This window comes from Pseudopipra pipra, chromosome 22 (assembly GCF_036250125.1).
Source record: "Pseudopipra pipra isolate bDixPip1 chromosome 22, bDixPip1.hap1, whole genome shotgun sequence".
NCBI lineage: Eukaryota > Metazoa > Chordata > Aves > Passeriformes > Pipridae > Pseudopipra > Pseudopipra pipra.
Genome location: NC_087570.1, coordinates 5,006,441 through 5,025,551, shown reverse-complemented (window position 1 = coordinate 5,025,551; position 19,111 = coordinate 5,006,441). Strand labels below are relative to the sequence as shown.

The following is a 19,111-nucleotide window of genomic DNA, read 5'->3' as shown; positions in this document are numbered from 1 at the left end:
CCACTGCTCCACTCGTGTGTCACACACTGCTGGGATGGCGCAGACAGACTTACTGTAAATTCAGCCCTGCTCTTGAGAAAAACTCCACTAAGAGCTTCATGAGCTTCAAGTGGCTTTCTTGCAAAAATATTTCTTCTGTGGCTGATACAGGTACTGAAATTATCAACAATGAAACATTTACATACCAAACAAGAAAAGCATGGCCATGGCTTAAAATCCATGTAACTTTTAATTCAGAGATTACCAGCATTATTAAACAAACCAGCTATAACACATCAAGCAGGTTGCAATGCATACGGTTCACCTAGAAAGCTGTTCCAGTAAAAAACATTAATTTATATATAGAGCTGAGAGGTACAATTAGCTGTAATTGCAGAACAGCCCTGAACAACCACAGCCAGGTGAAAGTGGTTCTTCAGTTTGTCGGCTCACAAATTGGTGTTTTCTAAAATGAAGTATGTAGTGAAGTTAAAGTAGATGTGGAAGAGGTCAACTGAAGTGAGCAAGGCAGTGGAGCATCTAAGTTACATGAAAAATAGGAGGAGATGGGAATTGGCTTGGAGGCTGAGGAGGATACAATCACAAAATCAAGAATCACAAAAGCAACTCTGTTGCAAAACAAACAAACAAACAAATAACCCTCAAACCAACAAAAACAAGCCACTGACTTCTGTAAGACAAGAACTAGTGGCACTCACTGAAATAAAAAGGCCAGTTTAAAAGTGTTAAAAGTCCTTCTTTACACAGGGCATGGTATCTGTAACTTGTTGCCACGGGTGCTTATGGAGGAAAGATTGTACCAGGAAATTCAAAAGAGGGAAGAAAAACTAGTGGCAATATGAGTGAATAGTAAAGGCCCAGACAAACTCTTGGACATCCTGATCCAATTCCAGCTGCTGCTGCAGAACTGTGAGGAATATTAGCCAGCAGATATTAGCCAGGCTGATGTGCTCTTCCTAACTGACATCCCTGACTGTAACTACCAGAGATAAAATGTTGGGCTCATACTCCTAGACTGGCCCAAGAAGGTGTTTTTATGCCCTTATGTTCCTTTTGTGTGTTCTAAGAGAAGTCACTGCAGCTGCACAGCTGTTTTTACAGTGCTTCATCCAGGGCAAAACTGCAAAGCAAGCAATGGTTTTTGTGGTTCCTTTTTTTTGACTATTAAGACACACTTTATCATCTTGCTCATTTTCCATTGTCCTCTGCAAAAGTATAGTCAGCACTATTACATTTACAGTTACTGAACAAGCAGCATGAAAGACTGAAAAATAGCATAACACGAGCCAGTCGACCACAAAACAGCTTTGTTTTTAAAGCATATGCAAATCAGTGTCACCCTGATGATGCTGAACAATTCTAAACCAAGTAGATATTAACAATTTTATAGGAAATAATTGCTGTGCCTCTTTTTCAGTCTTTTCTTTCTGTAGAAAAACAGTTTTTCTTCATTTCCCTTTTTACAGGCTCCACACCGGGTTAAACCCGTAGTTCATCCAATAACCAAATACTCAGCGAGTTTCCATGGGAAGAGGCCATTTCATACACTTAGTGATGATTTGAAGTAGTCAAAAAGATGAATCAGGCTTCAAAACCAAGAAAGAATGGCCTGAAGTACAGTGGACTTCAATTAGTTTTATTTGCCTTCCGTTTTCTGAGCCTGTGTGGCACCTTTTGATCCTATTTCCTCAAAAAAACATGAAGTCCACAATCCTGAGAGTTGTTTGTGCTAAGGAAAACTGAAGTTGTCATCACTTTCAGTCAAGAGTTGAGGCCTTAAGAAAATGCCAGATGTTGCAAAATATGTGACAAATTTGGAAGTACTGGAAGTAAAACAACCTATTCAACGACGTTCATGGCTGAATCTCAAGCTTGACTCGGAACCCTGGCCAGAATTTTCATAGCTAATAGAAGTAGCCAGACATAGGTTTCAATCCATTCCTTCATGCAGAGAAAGCAAGTTCAGCTGACATCCAGATGTCCTCTGAATTGTGCAGCTTTGATTCAAATTTGTTTCCAGCATAATATTGGGAGAGAGAGGGAAAGAGGAATATTTGACGTCAGCTATGCGGGCCAACGGTTTGGATACACCTGTCGTTTGGTAGATGAAGGAGGTTCTAGCTCTCCTTGTTTGAGTGTGTTTCAGTGTTTTCCAGGAGTCTCCCAATAACCCAAGGCACTTGTCACAGAGTCAGACTTAGTGTAACACTGGATGTTCCTGCAGCTCATCATCTCCATGGGTTGTCACTTTTCTGTGGCAGTGGTGGGGTGGTGGAATTCCTTTCCCTCCTCTTCCACGGGAACCGTTACATCATTCCCTGGGAAGGACTCTGTTTCCTGCTCTGGGTAGTGCATTCCCAGTTCCTCTTCCCTGATTTCCTGGGTATCAACGTTGCTTTCACATCCTCTGGCAGCGCAGTTTTTGCCACCGGGCACTTCTGCAACGGACCCCACGATAACAGTGTCGGCCTTCATGATGTAGAGCTTTTCTGAGGGAGGAAAAAAGTAGTGCTGAGGGTAGTGAACAATCACTGCTGGCCCCAGAGATGGCTCCTTATCACACAACATCTTTTATTAGGACTCTGGGCATTCCAGATCAAGTAGATTGAGCTTCCATGGGATGAAGCCACTGAGCTAGGACTACAGAAGGACAGAGCAGAAAAGCCAGAAGATACTCACAAAAGTCTGCTAGAAGAAGCAATTAATTGGCACCTAGATATAAAGAATCCAAGGTTTATTTCCCTGCTGTTTCAAGAAACAACACCACCTGCATTGAAAGCAGCTTTTGGGCAGGGATCAGCACTGTACAGAAATTCTGGGGTCTTAAGACCAGCAAAGAAATGAGATTCTTTCCAGCTGAGAATAAACTGCAAAATTTTCTGGGATAGATTTGAACTTTGTGTCCACCTTGTTATACATACTCCTTCACAAAAAGGTAAATAAGGCCTTTGCAATGGCTTGGACCACTGCACTTAATTCAGAAGGATGCTGCAGGTCAGACACTGCAGGTCACAATTGCTTGGAGGTATTTGGATATGGTAAGTCAAATCATCACATTCATCCCAATCCATCACTCACAGTAAAAACAGAAAGCTCATTTTGTGAGGAAAGGTCAGCTCTTGTAATATGAAAAATAACACTTTCAAATAACCTCAAAATTGGGTTTGGAAACATTGCCAGAATGTCTCAGGTAACAATTCTCCCCCTCAGTGAGCTCCCTTGCCTGGCTTTATCTCCCACCCTGTGCCATGGTCAAAGACTTCATGGGAATACATGGGAGACACATTTCCAGCTATTAATGTGAACCCCAGAGAAGCAAATGGTAGTTTAGTGATGTGAACTACCACTCCCACTCAGAACATCACTTCCCAGCTGATATATTTTTGGTTTTCAAATTTCTTGTGTAAATTTACATCTTCTGGAATGAATAGGAGGAAGAAGGGAATTTTCTGTCAGATTCATAAGTGACTAAGGCAAACATGAAAATAAAAAAAGTGTTATATTCAGATGAATAGATATTTGTGTGTCAAAGATTCTGGAGATTCAGCTCCAGTCTTTATTAGCAGATTTGAACACTTTGCATCTTATTGGTAATCTTGGAATGACATTATGTGACATGGCTGAAAAACTGGAAAAACAAGAGAGAAGGGAAAAAAAAGCAAGACTCACCAATTCTGTTGTTGGTGTGGTCCCTGACTCGAGAATCCACAGGACAGTCTGGGCCATTCCCACTGCTGGGTGTCACCTCAGACACACCCCGATGGGGACTCTGTGCTTTTTCTGTGCTGGAGACCAAGTTATTGTTGGTTTCCAAAGGGAGGGTTCTGCCAATTAACTCCTTCTCTTCTGGCCCCCTCTCAATGGTCAGGGGGAGCTTCTGCCAATACAAACAGAGAGCAAAAGTGGGGTGGATGTAAAAACACTGTGAAGATGGCAAGGATTCTGCAGAACCCTTCCAGGGCAGGCAGGACAACAGGATGTACCTCACAGCACCACTGTCACAGGGAGGGAAGAATTCTAAAGTGTGTGACAGGTATAGGAACTTAAATTTCTTTGAAGCAGGTTCCTGCATCACTTAAGCCTAAATTTAAAAACCAGCATTTCTAAGCTAAATTTACAGATTTTTGATGACATTTGCAAGAATGTCCATCATCTTCACTGAAGAAAATATATGGTTTAGCTACCTCTTAGGTTTTGCAAAGATCTACCACACTCCCATGGAAGAGCAGAACGAGCCAGAGGTTGAACTGGTTTAACTTCAAAATGGAATTGCCTCAGCAGAACCTCAGGTAGAACTAACAAGCTCAGACTACCTATTAGGTGAGGAATTAATTATAAACAGTTCTTTAAAAGAGGAGCCAGAATCTGAGAGAGGTCAAAGGTTCCTAGCTCTGTTTGTGTTTCCACAAGGTTGGGAAAGAAAAAAAAAACAAACTCAAACCCCACAAAAAACATTGTAAGGTTTTGATATGTGCAGTTTAAAATTCTTGCTCATGTCTGACTCAGGAAGCAAGAGTGGAAACTCCTCACAATTCAAGAATTAGCAATGACACTCTGAAATTATAATAGATGATTGCCACCAGAGTCATTGGAAAAATTAATATCTGACAGACAAAGTAGGGACTGACAGACAAATTTCTCCCAGAATGAAGAAAGGGCATGTTCATCCTGTGATTTTGGATCCTGTCCCGTGGAATGCACCATTAATGGCATGAGACCAAACCAAATACTCCCCTCACAAGCAAGATTGGCAGCATCACGATATTTAACACCACATTAAACCCAGCCCAAGACACGAAAGCAGCAAGTCCTGGTACAGCTCGTTGCTGCAGCCTGATGATCACACACTGTAGAGGAAAGTCCAAGCGAAAAGCCTGGCACTCTGTGACAGGACATTTAAAAATAACACTATTTGCATTGGCCTGGAAAGGATCTGGTTTGGAATGTTGTTCACACTTACTGCACATTTGTCCCCTAGGTCAGAACCTGCAATGGAGAGAGGAAAAATTACCAGAAGAAAATTCACACAGTCACAAGAATGTTAATGTTTGCTCTGAAAGGCCACCTGGCCCTGCCCAAAACCAATCCAATGCCCAACCCTCCTGCACCACAGTTTTCCTGACACTGAGGGCACCCTCAAATGACACAGCTGAGGTGAACAGCAAAGTGTTGCTGCCAAGACTGTGAGATCCTGCTCTGCCCAAAGCCCTTTGCATCACTCTCCCCATACTACTAGAATTCATCTGATGAAATGATGAACTGATGAAACTTGAGATAAGCACAAGACAGGTTTATTAAAAAAAAAAAGTTAATAACTTTCTACGGGATTAACAAAGTAGATCAGTTCATCGTGTGGTCAGATGAATATTAAGGGGATGGGATTTTATGTGTAATTTCATTAGATGATTCCAGGGAATGCTGGGGAAAGAAGAGAGGTGAGGAGGAGGGAGTATACAACATCCTGCAGCACTGTGAAGCATGATGAGCTCAGACCTACTATCTAATTCCACTCTGATGTGCAACTATCTTTGTTTTCAGTGCATCAGCTCGGAAATGCTGCACAGTAACAGTTTTTTTGTGTAATGCAAGTGAGGGAGGGGAAAAAAATCCATTTTGGGAAAATTAAGCTGCTTTAAATCATGTTCCTGAATAAATGAGTATTAAATGCTCTGATTTGTGGTGATTGGGAGAATCTAACACAACAGACTAGATCTATCAATGGGATAGATTGGGGTGATGAGAAGGATCAGCTCATTGGACAAACTGTGTGTGCTTTGGGGGATCTGTACAGGCTGCTATGGCTAACACACAGGTTTTTGTTTGTTTTTTTTTTATTGTCCAGAAATTAATTGACTGCTTTCCTGCACTGACACATCACCCAACCCTTCATATTTTGTAAGAACAAAGTGCCATCTGGTGGCACCTGGTGACATCTGGACAGCGCTGGCCTTGTGCATGGCAGCAGAGACAGGTGTGACATGAAAAACTCCCACTTTTTAAGTTAAAATTCTATAAAATAAAGCTCCATATTAAAACTCTCCACTTATTCTTCAGAGTGCTGGTCCATCAGTCACTCACCTGGCGATTTGAGGCCGTATTTGTGTGCGATGACAGAATGCAGATGGGCTGAGAAAAGAAACCTTCCATTTAGTCAAACTCCCCGTGGAGCCTGCAGGCTCTAACAGCTCTGCCACACCCACAGATCTACAACCAACCTACAAGGTGCACATCCTGCTTTCTATAAAGAGGGAATGTGGTTCCACAGGCACACCCCACACAGTTGACAGGTGAAGCTACAGAGAGTCAGTGTCAGTAAAAATCACTCTTCCTCTCATGCTCAAAGCCCATCCCCATTCCCAGAACCAACAAATACTCACACAACACTTCAGGTATCATTTAATCTGTGCTGAGAGAAGAAACTGCTGGTTACCCTTTCCCTGCCCTCCATAAACTCACAGCTGCTTCAATATTTCGCATTCCTCTTGCCTAAAACCCTTATCTGGCCTGCCTTCACCAGGCTGTAGTGAACATCCTCTTCCCCAGGGACCTCCATAAAATTCTGGGATATTTGAGTTCCCCTTTGGCTTATACTGGGAGCTCAAACAGCGTCCCAGGTATTGGAGCTTTAAAAAAACTCACGCTTTCCTTTGAGGACGAGGATCCGCTTCTTGCAAACCTTCCATTTCCAAAAAAACAGCATGGCCCCGAGGAGCACTATCACACAGAGAACCACTGCCCAAAGCACTACACCTGCAGCACAGAAAGGGAGCGCAGGAAAGTTTAAGGAAAGGCAGAGGAGGAGCTCTGAGTAGATCCATGTATGTGGACACAGACCCATGGACATCGTTTCACAAGTCATAAGGGATTTGCAGGAAGCTCCCACATAAAAAGTGTGTTTACCAAAGATATCTCCCAATAAAACATGAGTTTTAATAAAACAGAGTAACTGCTTTGTCTTTGTTACCTCCCATTGTCATCTCCCCCTTGGCTGAGGTGGGAAAAGTGTCAGTCGGATCTTTCTCCTCAGGAGCTGAACTGGGGTTTTCAGTTGTCGTGGCACTTAGAAGGTCACCACCAGCAATGGTCACCAGGCTCTCCTCAAGGCTCCTTGGGTCAGAGTGATTTGTTTCATTGCTGAATCTCGTGGACAAAGGGCTTTGGGTGAGATAGGTGGGCGACTGGTCCAGGCAAACCTGATCATGTGTGGCATTTCCTTGGCTTAGTGCCACTTTGTTTAACTTGGCACAGCTGGGAATGAAAGAGAACGGGTGTCAGTGCTACAGAGACTGCCATGGTACAAGAGAGGAGCATTTTCTATGTGACAAACATTCCTTTGGTAATTTTTGTACTACCTTCAATTATTGCTTTCAGTGTCAAAGCCATTAACCTCCTTCTCACCCCCGTGGCATTAATTCTTGACCTGGATGCAAACCTGACACTCACACAGTAGAATTCCACTGTAAACTAAAAACAAGGCAAGAGGGATTCCTTCCTTCCTTCCCTTCACTCCAGGGGCTGTGCAACAGCTACAGAGAGAGGTTTTCTAACCTCTGTTCCTGGCCCCAAAGCTATTCCAGTGCCTCTAAGATAAGTTTGTATTCTTTGCACCAGAATTGGCGTGTCCCATTTCATCCTTTATTAATTTCAGTTAATCAGTCACGTTAAAGAACCAGGGACTTACTCCGTGTGGGGCTTGCAGCTGTCAGTGCTGGAGCTTTGGTCAGAGAAGGTCCCAGCAGGGCACTCTTCACAAGTGACATCCTGTGTTGAGGTGCCTGAATAAAAACAATGACTGGGGACTGACCAACCCAAAGGCACCAGGTCAAGGCCCACGGCCAAGAGTGGGAAAGGTGAAGTGGAATTCCTACCTCTGACTCGGACCCCGAAGCCAGGCTGGCAGGTGGTGTGGGGCTGGCACCGGGCACAGGTGTATGGGGCAGATGTTTGGCAGAACAGGCCCGGCCTGCACTCGCAGACACTGCTGGAGTTGAAGGAGCAGGGCTCCTTCTCCACAAGGTCGAGTTCTGGGGGCAAGAAACAGAGGCAGTGACAAAGGATCACCCTGCAAGGGAAATGTAAAAGGGGGCCAAAGCTGAGTGACAGGAGGCTCAGGAGGCAGAACAAGGTGCTGGCACTCCTCATGATCCAGGAATGGTTTGGGTTGAAGGGACCTTAAAGCTCATCTCGTTCCAGCCCCCTCCCATCCCATGCACCTTCCACTCCACCAGGCTGCTCCAAGCCCTGTCCAACCTGGCCTTGGACACTTCCAGGGATGGGGCAGCCACAGCTTCTCTGGGCAACTGTGCCAGGGCCTCCCCACCCTCACAGGGAATAATTCCTTTCCATTATCTAATCTAAGCCTATTCTCTGTCAGTTTAAAGCCACACGATGGCAACTTAAGTCATGAATAATTGGAGAAGCCTTTAGACAATGGTTTGTGATATAAGACAGAAAGTAGAATCCAGATTGGATAGCACTGGAGAAGAGTTTTTAGGTAGTCCCCAGGTCACACAGGAAGCCACACTGATAATGTACCAAGGTATCATTCTGCTCTCTAAATCAGTAACCAAGGATGGATAACTCTGCTGCTGGAAATTCTAAATGAATAAAATACGAACAAAGTGCAAATAAAATACATAGAGGGAATATAATTGTGAGGTATGTGTTGGGGAAAGCAAACCTCTTTTGCATAGGACACAGGCATCACATCGTAGCTTCGAGACTTGTGTGTTCACAAATTGCCCAGGCCCACACCTCATGCAGTCTGCACCTGGGTTCTCAGGACAAGCTTTCTTTTTAACAGAGCCTGGAGGAAAAAAAAAAAAATCAACAAATCAAAATATGCAGGACACCTGTTCAGAATAATGGGAGACAACCACCCTGAAGTGTCTTGTGTGCTCCTTTACCTGTTAGACACCCTACCACAGTCATTTGGTTTCTCTAGCACGTTTTTGCCCTTCCCATTTGAGCATGAAAAGCTCACAGCTGTCCTGGGGCAGGACATTATCCCAGCTGGAATGGGCTGCTGCAGAATGGGCACGTGGCAACTCATTTGCTGACAGAAAAGGCCACCAAGTCTGCAGTGAGGGCAGTTGTCCTGCCATTCCTGAGTTCCCAAGTGATTGGTTTGCGTGGTTTCCTCTTTCCTTCAGTTAAAAGGACTTTTAGAAAAGCTGCTCTTCCTTTGCAGTGAGCAGCTGAGTTTGTAGCAGATATGAACAGGTTATTGTGTGGAGGAGTAGTGGAAGATTAAAATGAAAAAGGATTCTTATAACTTTTATTGTGGAGAGGATGTGAGGAGATGTCCAGGACTGACATGAGGACGTAGCCAAGAAATGAGTGACAAGAATCAGCAGAGGTGAAATGATGGATACTGGTGGCTAATTGATGTGAATCAGATCTCTGCTTCTCACAAACCTCACTATGACATCTGTCATGACAGGAGCTTCGGCAAAGAATGGTTTTGGAGGAGAAAAGAGCTTTCCTTGGGACTGTCTCTGAGTCACAAGCTCCCTCTTTTCTTATTTTCTCCATCCCTTGCTCTTGTTTACCTGTACAACTTCTGAAGGAAGGTGTGGCCAGCAGTACAGGATGTCCCAGTGGGAATCCTGATGGAACTGCACAAAAACACTGGCAATCAAACACTAAACCCCTCTGTATTATCAGAGCTCAAATAAATGTCAGAAATTTCCTTTAAGACAAACAAAAGAAAAAGAACAGATTTCTGAGAGAAGATACTGATGGTGGTGAAGCACCACAAAATGCCCCACCCACCGAGGGGTTTTTTGGCCAATAGAGGCAGTTTCAGACATTTCCAGAGCTCTTGTCTCACCAAGGTGTTTCCTGCTCTGACCTCATGTGCCTTTGAGTCACAACCAGCTTCTAGCAAAGCTCTCAGTGTCCCCAGACAAGGGCTGTTCCCTTCCTCCCTCACGTGAGACACTTTCTAAACTGTTGTGACTGTGAGAATAATATCAGATTTTCCATGCCTTCATTTTGTACTTTTTGTCTGTGAGCAGAAACTCACTGAGTCTAATTTCACTGTGCTATTTCACACCCTGAGGGGAGCTGAAATGAATTCTGCCTATTTCTGGCTGCTTCGGTGTCCAGTGAAGTGATAAAAAGCACATTAAAAGTCTGCCAAGTTCTCTAGTTTGCAATTTGCTCATTGTTTGCATGCACAGGAGCAGGGCAGTGGAGAACAGATTCACATCTAGATTCAATTAGACAGTGATTCAGGAAATTGCTCTTTTTTTCAGGGACAAAATGCAATTCTGCAGATACACAGAGTTCCTACTGTCTCTCCAAGAAAGACTCCATGCAAATTTGATTATTTTATAAACATACTCACCTGAGGGACACTGGTAACAGCAGCTTTGTGAAGTTTCATCATAGAACCAATTCCCACGTGTGTCACAGGAATGAGATGGGGTTAATGATGTCTAGAAAGTGAGACAGGCAAAAGACACAATCAGAAAACAACTAATTCTGTACTAGGGCAGATCCCAATACCTGTCCCAAGGGATGGCAGCTGCAGATGGTAAGGAAAAGCCCTCAGCTTTTTGAAATTTCAAGTATCCCCAAAGCAACTAAATCAATGTCTGCATCTCCTTTATAAATCTTGCAGCAGTTAGCAAAAAAAAAACAAAACAAAAAGGATAAAAATCATTGTCCTGAAATGGTTCCATGTTCATTTGAGATAAGGATTTCCAGCTCTGTGTGCAGTGGAGTAAAAGGTGGTGCCATATTCAGCATCACCTGAACCCAGGCAGATGGGCTGCAATGCACAGAGGTAACTCTTGGCAGCAAACAGGTTTTTCTGTTATTCATGCAGTCATAATGCTTGAATTTATCAACCTAAGGACGTGTTTATTATAAACCAATTAACTGTTTTATTTATCATTTAGGGGCAAATCCTACACTGAGAACACAAGAGGGCTTTGCCTTGGAAAGAATGCTGCAAATGTTCTCACAATGAAGCTCTTATTCAAATAACTCATCCCACTTCTGTTGTGAGTGAAGGTTTTCAGAAATAACCTTTCGTTACTACATAACCAATACTGGTTTAGTTAAAAAAACCCCACCACACAATAGTTCTAATATTGGCTTAGAAAACGAGACTCGGCTACGAATTGGAACAAGAAACATTATAACAAGACTTTGTTTTTGTATGGCTGGGCCACCACATGCTCTGGGAAATTACGGTGGCACAAGTGTTCTGATGAGAAAATACGATTTTTGAATTTGGTATCTCCCTTAATAATCCCCTAAAACTGTTATTATCTGAATTTCATTTTCACTTTTTGCTAGAAGGCATAAACAGCGATTTTTCTGTGAAGAATCAATCAGCAGATTCCCCTGAGATTTTCCAACACGATACTGGTAGAGCAGTTAAATATTTCAGAAACTCTCCATCTCACTTTCTGCTGATGAATTCCCCACTGGGCTTTGAAATAAAACCTGCTGCCTTTGTACACTGTGCAGAATCTCACTACCTAACTCACTTCACAGCCTAGTCTGTTTAACACACAGAAATTATTTAACTTCCATCAGAAAACAGAACTTTCAGTCAAGGAGGAAATGAACAGAAGGGCAAGAAATAGAAACACATTGAAACCATTAAATTTCATTGATCTCCACCAGTAACAGAACTGAGAATGTGACACATCTCTGCATCACCCCTGGGCCAGAACCTCCCTACAAGTATTTTTCCTGTCTGACTGCAGAGGAAGAGCAGAAGGCTCTGCCTGCTCAGCCTGACTCAGATCTCACTTCCACACGTGCCCCCCGTGTTTTCCTGTTTTGCAGAGGAAGCCCCAGACTGCAGGAAAGGGAAGTGGGATCTCCTCACTTCTGTGTGCGGCTCCAGCCCGGCCAGGCAGCCCCTGAGCCCGGAGTGAGCGACACCAAACCACCAGCCACCACACCAGGGGTCATTCCTGAGCCACCACAGTGATGTGAAGTGAATTCACTGGTTTTAGAAAGAAAATTTAAGAGGCTACAGCATCCTGGCTGTAGCTAATCAGCCTGGATTGGATTCTCTGTAAGACCTGTGGGAAGTCACCACAAACACATGATTTTCTCTTCCTGGGCAACCAACTCTGGCTGCAAATGCAGCTGAATTTTAAACCAAATTCTTGAATTATTTATGCAGCACACAAGCTTACAGTATATCTGTGTGTTTCTGGGTTTAAATGAAGGAAGAGTGCCTGTGTAAAAGTATGAGGGAAGGGCAGCTTTTTAAAAAGTTACCTTGTTCTAAAATATGGAAATCAGGAGTTCAGGGTTAGATTCTGCTCCTGGATACAGCAGTGCACGTTATGATTATGAATTTGACCTGATGCCAGTGCAGTGATAAATTACTGCATGAACTAGATATGGATACCTCACAATTTATGAAAATATACATAAGAAAGAGAGTACTGAACCTTCTTTCCCCCTCTCCACAGGAGGGCAGCTCTACCCTACAGCTACATTATACACATCATCCACACCTCCCCAGCAAATGCTGCTCTCAAGCATCCAGCACAGCCTTCTACTGTTCACTGAGCTGTGAAAAGAATTCACTTTAACAAATCATGGCAGGATTTCTATGGCTGACAAACCACCTCCTGAAGGCACCACCACTTCTAATCCAAGTCACCTGCAAAATGGCTTTAAGGTTGCCCCCTGTTCAGTAGGGGTGTTTCATGAGTATAAAAATTAGCACGGACCCTTTCAGTGATAAATCACACCCATATCAATGCTCAGCCTCAGTCACCATGTCCCCATTCTTGTCAGCTTTTCCCCTCTAAACCCTAAAGCTGTTTGACTCCTGCCCTGGGTGTGACAGGTCTCTGTCAGCTGTGATGGGAAACCTCAGAGCCGTTATTTCTGCGTCTGTGTCCCGTGTCAGAGTGGGTTTGATCTGGGTTGGACAGGAGGACACAATGCAGAGGTGATGCTGCTTTGTGCCAGCTGCAGGGGAACAGATAAATGTGTGAGCTGAGAGGAAGGGGAGCTGCAGCAGCAAACAATCCCCAGTGCAGCAGAGAGCTTCTCACCACAAAATTAATCTGTCCACACCTTTTGAACAGATTTGAACAAGTCATGAGTCGCTGTCAGATCAGTAATTTACATCTGGTTTGGCTCTAGTACAAGGAATTCTTCAACTGGATTCAGTGTGCTGTTCAACTGGAGGGAGACAGAGACTGAATTTCATTAATTTTTCCTGCATGCTCTTCAAATAAAGGTTTGGGACTTAGCAGGAGCTGGAATACATGTGGTGAAAGGAAAGACCACAATTGCTATCCTACTTGGACTGCTCTGTGTCAGCATCCCCAGGGATCCCCTGGTTTACTGCTTTCAGTGACCTAACAGGCCAACTATTTTTTTTCTTTGCTAAATGTGTTGCAGATCAAGGCCCAATTAAATAGAGCAGACATATTAGATACAAAGCATTTGGGTTCTTCAGTGCTTTCTTGTGAGACTTTGTTTTAGAAAGTAGGCTTTTTGTAGCTCTTCTCACTTTCCTTGCTTCTACAAACATGTTTGCTATTCCAAATTAAATAATGGCAGTTGTAAAGATGGTGCTGAATTCAGTGGGCTACTCTGCAATTCAGTCAGGACAAGGTTTGACTCATTTATTTATGGCCTTTTGAGCTCATAGAGAAAAAGTGATGGTGAGGCAGAGCACGAAATTTGCTACAAATGAGCTGTAAGTCAGGAAGAAAGCACATTACAGTAAAAAAAAGATTTCTACCAGCAGTGGCTATTCTAGAACTGACTAATACTGCAGCAAAACAGTTAACTGCCTGTCAAGCTTCTAGCCAAATTCTGACAGTACTGAAGAAGCTGGTAATCTAAGGCTTCAAGTTGTCAAGCTCCATCTGTTTGATAATAAAGACATTATCAACAAATGAGAGTTTGCTGAATAGAAAAAGAAACAAAACCCAAACTGTGGACTCAAGTGAGGTGGAACATGGTTTAAAAATATGACCAGTAAGCTGTTACTAGCTCACATTAAATAGTATCACCTGTGCTCCAGTATCAGTAAAAGCAGGTATTTCTGTGACTGAGGCAATGCAGAAGGACAGTAAAAGCCAGTTGCTTGTCTCAGCTGATGATTTTGCAGTGAGTCTGCATGTTGACAATGACTATCAAAAAACCCCAGATTTTCTCACAGCTCCTTTCATTTTGTGAAAAAACCACCAGAAGTGACATCAACTAGCAAAAATATCATCCTTTTTTTTTTTTTCTTTTGCCTTTCTCCTAAAGCAGTTTGCATTCAGGAGGCCAGACAAGTTTATCTGAATGCCCTCCCAAGTAGTCCCCAGGTGAGCAAGGACTACAGACTCCAATCCCTCTGTACTTCAGGAAGGAGACAGTGGCAGGACAGATAAGGAGGGGAAAGTAGAGCAAACTTGCCACGTGGGAGGGGAATTTACAACTACAGATGCAAGAGCAAACTCCTACTCTTACCAAAAGAGCCAAGAGGACCTTTTTCAAATGCCTATGAAGAGGATGCAGGACTTGGTTATTTTCAAAGACCTAATTGGAGTCAATGTCTTGTAAAACACCTCCTGGCAGCCCAAGTGATGTTTTATTATTCAGACAGACGGGTCTGTTAGGTTAATATATGCTCATATTTCCCCAGCAAGGGAAAACGGCCCATTTCAGGATCCAGCACAGAGGGCAATTACTCACCTTCTTAACTGTACCTGTGCAGAGAGTCTCTGTGACTGACCTTTGTTTTTTTTAACGTGCATGCCTCGGTGTTGGCCAGGGAAATTACCTGGATTTATGCCAGGTGCTGAGGGCTCGTTGCCAGGGGACCCACGGGAGGAGGGGGGTGAGTGGCAGCAAAGCCACAGGAGCTGATACGATCTGAGCAGGGAGCTGGTGTGCACCTACAGCATCACTGAGTGCAGCTGCAGGGCCGTGTCTATTTTAAGTGATTTTGATTCAGAAAGAATAGTGGATTCATGAGGAAGTCAGAGCCGGGGGGGGGGGTGTAAAGAGGAAGGTCTGTTATGGTTTTGCCTCTACACCTTTCAATTTGCCTTTCCTGACTCGCCTTCAGCAGAGTGAGCAGCAGCCTCTGAACGAAGCTCTGCAAGGAATGTGCCTTTCACAGAGCACACAGGCAGAAATAAAAGCCCCCCTACCCCAAGCAAACCTTCCCTCCCTCCCTCCCCAGCTGCGATGTGCCTGGAGCTGCAGGAACTCCAGCAATGCCAACACGGGGATGCAGATCCCAGCTCGTAGCCCCTGCTCCTGCCTGCAGAGTTCCCAGAGAGGGCAAACTCTTCTGGCTGCTCTGCTTTATGCCTTTATCTCCTGGCAGCTCTGCTTTATGCCTTTATCCCCCCACGTTGCACAAACCCTGTGTCTGTGGACACCCACTCTCCAACCCCCAGCCCTGCAGCCCCGGCTGCCTCCAGCCCTCCCCAGGCTCCTTCGTCCTGAGGGGCTGCAGGATCCTGGTGCCTCCCTGCCTTACCTGCAGGGATGTCTGGATGTCCTGGAGAAGCAGCAGGAGCTGCAGTGCCAGTGCCAGGCTGCAGGCAGCCATCTGAGGTGGTGTTAGATATCCCTGGCTCCCAGCATTGCAGGTGGCACAGCCAGGTTGCTCCTTCTGGAAGCCGAGATCCTTCCAGGCTCCAGCCCAGACTTGCTCCGTGTCTGTTCATTCAGCCCAGGGCCATTCCAGCTGTTCAAGACAAGCAAGGGACAGGCTTTGAGACTCAAGCGAGGTGAGAAAACAATTTAGGAAGGAGGGAGAGGGGGGGCTGCCCCCAGAAGAAACCTAAAAAAAGAACCAAACCAAACCGCCTCAGCGCCGGGTCCCGGCGCTGTCGGGTGTCTGTGGGCCGGGTGTGAGCACCCAGGTTGCACCCTGAGGCTCAGGGCTGGCTGTGCCGGCGCCTCCTGAGTCATCTGGGCTGCCCTCAGAGAGCACTTCACCAACCCAAAGTCTGGGCCAGGCACGAGGCCAAGCCCTGCCCCATCCAGCCGCCAGTTTTTCGAGAGCCGCGACCAAGCCCCGGGAGAGTTCCCAGTAAGAGACACTCATTGTTTCAATGCAGTCGTTTTGCTCCTGTTTGCATGAGCGGGTGAAGACTCACAACCGGCCAGGGGGACTCCACCAAGGTTTAGGTTTTACGTATTGCCACATGTTGCCACTTAAACACCAACATGTCACAGACCATCCTCTTGAGAATCCTTCCCTTCCCTCCAATCCCACTGGAAATAAATTCCTCCTGCTGACAATCATGCCTAGGTTTGCTACTCACCATTTTGCTCGTTTTCATTTGTCACTCTGGATGGTTTGTGCTCTGGTGCCTGGAAAGATTTCAGTTGATTGAATGTGTCATGAAGCCTTCTTATCTGCCCTAGGAGTTTTGTCAGAAGTGAAGGTTAGCCACTTCAAAAAGAGCAGAGTGCCTTGAAAACCTCTCTGAGGTACACAGGAAAATCATGACAATTTGAATTCTCACACCTCTGGGTTCGGTTTTAATTTTTTTGTTGTAGCTTCTCACCCTTATCAGCAAAAAGAAAACCGAAAGAAATGAGGGAAGATTGAAAGTTGGACAAATGATTATTTTACTAAAGACCCAGAGCTACCCCACTGCCTCACAGATGAGCACCAAAGGTGAGCTTTCCACAGGGACCCTGTGTAAATATCTTCTGTAACTCACAGCTGTAACTCTTGTCTTTTTGACTAACTACCTGGATTTCTTTCTCCAGAATGCCACTGTATAAACCCCAGGCATTTTCAGCACATTGCATGGAGTGTATCTGACATGTAACTCCACTCTCCTCCCTTCCCTCTAATGCTCAGTTTCTAAGTTCTCTTAGCTATTAAAGCTGTTGGGGTAGATATGCCTTGAAGGCCTAGAGACAACTAAGTATTTGAATGTCAGAGTATCACGTTCTTGTTTCTCCCAATTAAATAATGGGCTAGAAAACACCTTAATCTTCTGTAATAATATGCCATTAAGCAATTCTCCCAATCTATAAATGCAGTTTCAAATGACATAATGATCAGGGCAATTGGTGAGCTCTGCTTGTCTTTTTTTCTCTCCTCTCTGAGTATTTTTTCTCTGCTCAGCCCCTATCTAAGCTCTTCTAGCAAAAGGACAGGCACCAACACAAGAGACAGCCTGGAAGGTTTAAGTTCCACCGCTGAGGTCAGAGTATCTGATACAAGAAGTAAGTATGTGAGTACAAAAAACACTGTGTGTGAAAGACTTTCCCAGAACTGGCAACAGGGAGAGTTTTCTGGCCCGTTTTCCAGATAAAGTAAGACTGAAACAAGCCCACTGAGCATTTGGTATATGTACATATATGTATATCAGCTCCTTTTTAACGAATGGTGTCAATAATTTTTGAACCCACTGGATAACTTCAGTCAAATTTGGCTGAGGAGGGGGTGCCATTAAGATTTACAAGGTTTCACAGAAGGAGATGACTTGGATGAAGGGACAAGGTGCTCATGACAAGCTCCCTGAGGGAGAGGCTGCAGGAGGAGATCAGTCCTCCTCAGAAGAAAGAATCCACTCACACGTCCAAAGTGAAACCAGGCTTCCAGCTGCCATTTTTCCTTGAACTTCTTATTCTCAAACTCATTCTTGATTGAACCAGATACTTGAAAGGATGGGAAGTGGAAAGGGCTTATTGTTGCTGCTGTTTTTTCAGAAAGGCTGGTACCTCACACAGTGCTGCCTCAGGTCTGCAATAAAAGAACAGCAATGAAGAGGTTGTTTCACGGGAACATCCCAGCCTGCACTTCCAGCTGAATGCATTCATGTCAGACTTCTTTGCGTGTTTTGATTTGAAATACAACAAAAGGGGCTTTCCAAAGGAAGCTCTGTTAGTAACTGGAAGAAGCACCTCCAGTTTATAACAAGCCCACGCTGCTGCTCTCCACACGTCGGCTGCGTTTCCTAGAAAATAATCCTCTGTGTTAATGTGAAAACAACAAAAGTGCAGAACAAACAGAAGCAAACAAACAACCCCTATTTCTCTGGTCTTCCATCAGGGGACAACATCTATCAGAGAAAAGGGGAAGCCCCTAATGAGCATGATATTATTATTTATAATGTTAATTTGACTGCACGCATCTGTTAATGTCTGAATCCCTTTTTGCTTTGGGTGTTAAAAGGTAGCAATGCCCCAAGATAAGGTTCCTTGGCAGTTTGTATTTTAATTTATTTAGTTCATGCCAAGCTTAGGTGTTTTCTGCATAGGGTATCTGGTCAGTGTGAGCTGCTTGGAGCTGAGAGGGATCAGAGAAGGTCCCGTAAGTCAGCAGTTGTTCAAATGTCACTTGATTCCTGGAGCAAGAGGATGCAGAGACCCAACCAAGCCACAAGGAAAAGTCTCCACCACGTGCCCAAAGCATCCCTTCAGCACTGCCTGTTCACTGAGTGGGGAAGAGCCCAGCAAAGGGAGCAGCCATGGAATGCTCTAGAAGCAGCACTGGAACACATGTGCTCAAGCGAAAGTACTCATGCCATTTTCTAATTTTGAAGTGGCTGATTTTAGTCTCATGTTGCACTTTTAGCACGGTTTCTCCTGGGTTTAAATATGTATGTTCAGTTAATATGGGTCCAGCTGCATCAGAGGAAAAACACACAGAGAGAAGTGTCATCTCTAAGCCCTTGTCCAACAGATAAAAGAGGCCATGAAGTTTGGAAGGACACGTATTAAAACACCTTGTCTAAAATCTGTATTTCAGAGTCTGTCAGTGTTGCTGTTTGGAGCATTGCAGAATGCTGAGAAAAAACATCACCAAATTCTTCCTCCTCCTTAGCCAGGGGGAACAAGACCAGACCCTGAAACTCCAGGGGCTTCAGGAGCACCAGGAGCACCAAAGGCAGTGCTTGTTGGGAAAAATGCCGTGCACTTTGGGGGTATAAATTAAACAAGAGAAGAGAAATGAAGGCATTTCCTGCAATAAAAACCACAGAGAATCTCACGGTTAAAAGAAGGAAAATAATAAAAAAAAAAACTAAGAAAGGAAAAAACCCAAGAATTACTTTCTTGATCTCGTTGTGCATTAAGGGGGAGCTCTGTCCCTGGGCATCCTTCAAAGTGACACTGTGGTGACAACACACAGGAGCCCAGT

General features: G+C 44.4%; 1 protein-coding gene across 2 annotated transcripts; it reads right to left on the bottom strand.

The window, feature by feature from the left end:
- Positions 1-210: 210 nt before the first annotated feature.
- Positions 211-15,613, bottom strand: TNFRSF8 (TNF receptor superfamily member 8). Of its 2 annotated transcripts, XM_064678619.1 has the most exons (11): positions 15,482-15,613; positions 10,352-10,442; positions 8,681-8,806; positions 7,869-8,024; positions 7,682-7,775; positions 6,965-7,248; positions 6,640-6,750; positions 6,079-6,126; positions 4,961-4,986; positions 3,670-3,877; positions 211-2,489 (listed from the first exon to the last, which is right to left on the bottom strand). In XM_064678619.1, exons 1-11 carry the CDS (start codon positions 15,551-15,553, stop codon positions 2,245-2,247), a joined length of 1,461 nt encoding a protein of 486 aa, XP_064534689.1. In that variant the 5' UTR covers positions 15,554-15,613; the 3' UTR covers positions 211-2,244. The 2 variants fall into 2 exon arrangements, with proteins under 2 accessions (XP_064534689.1, XP_064534690.1); XM_064678620.1 differs by lacking the exons at positions 10,352-10,442; positions 15,482-15,613 and having other exon boundaries at positions 7,869-8,062.
- Between the last annotated feature and the right edge of the window lie 3,498 nt (positions 15,614-19,111).

Coding starts and splice junctions, on each gene's coding strand:
- TNFRSF8 (XM_064678619.1), bottom strand. CDS start 15,553: ATGGCTGCCTGCAGCCTGGCACTGGCACTGCAGCTCCTGCTGCTTCTC. Junction 7,249..7,681: donor AGCTGCAAGCCCCACACGGA/GTAAGTCCCTGG, acceptor TTTCATTCCCAG/CTGTGCCAAGTTAAACAAAG. Junction 2,490..3,669: donor CCACACCAACAACAGAATTG/GTGAGTCTTGCT, acceptor TTCCTCCCTCAG/AAAAGCTCTACATCATGAAG.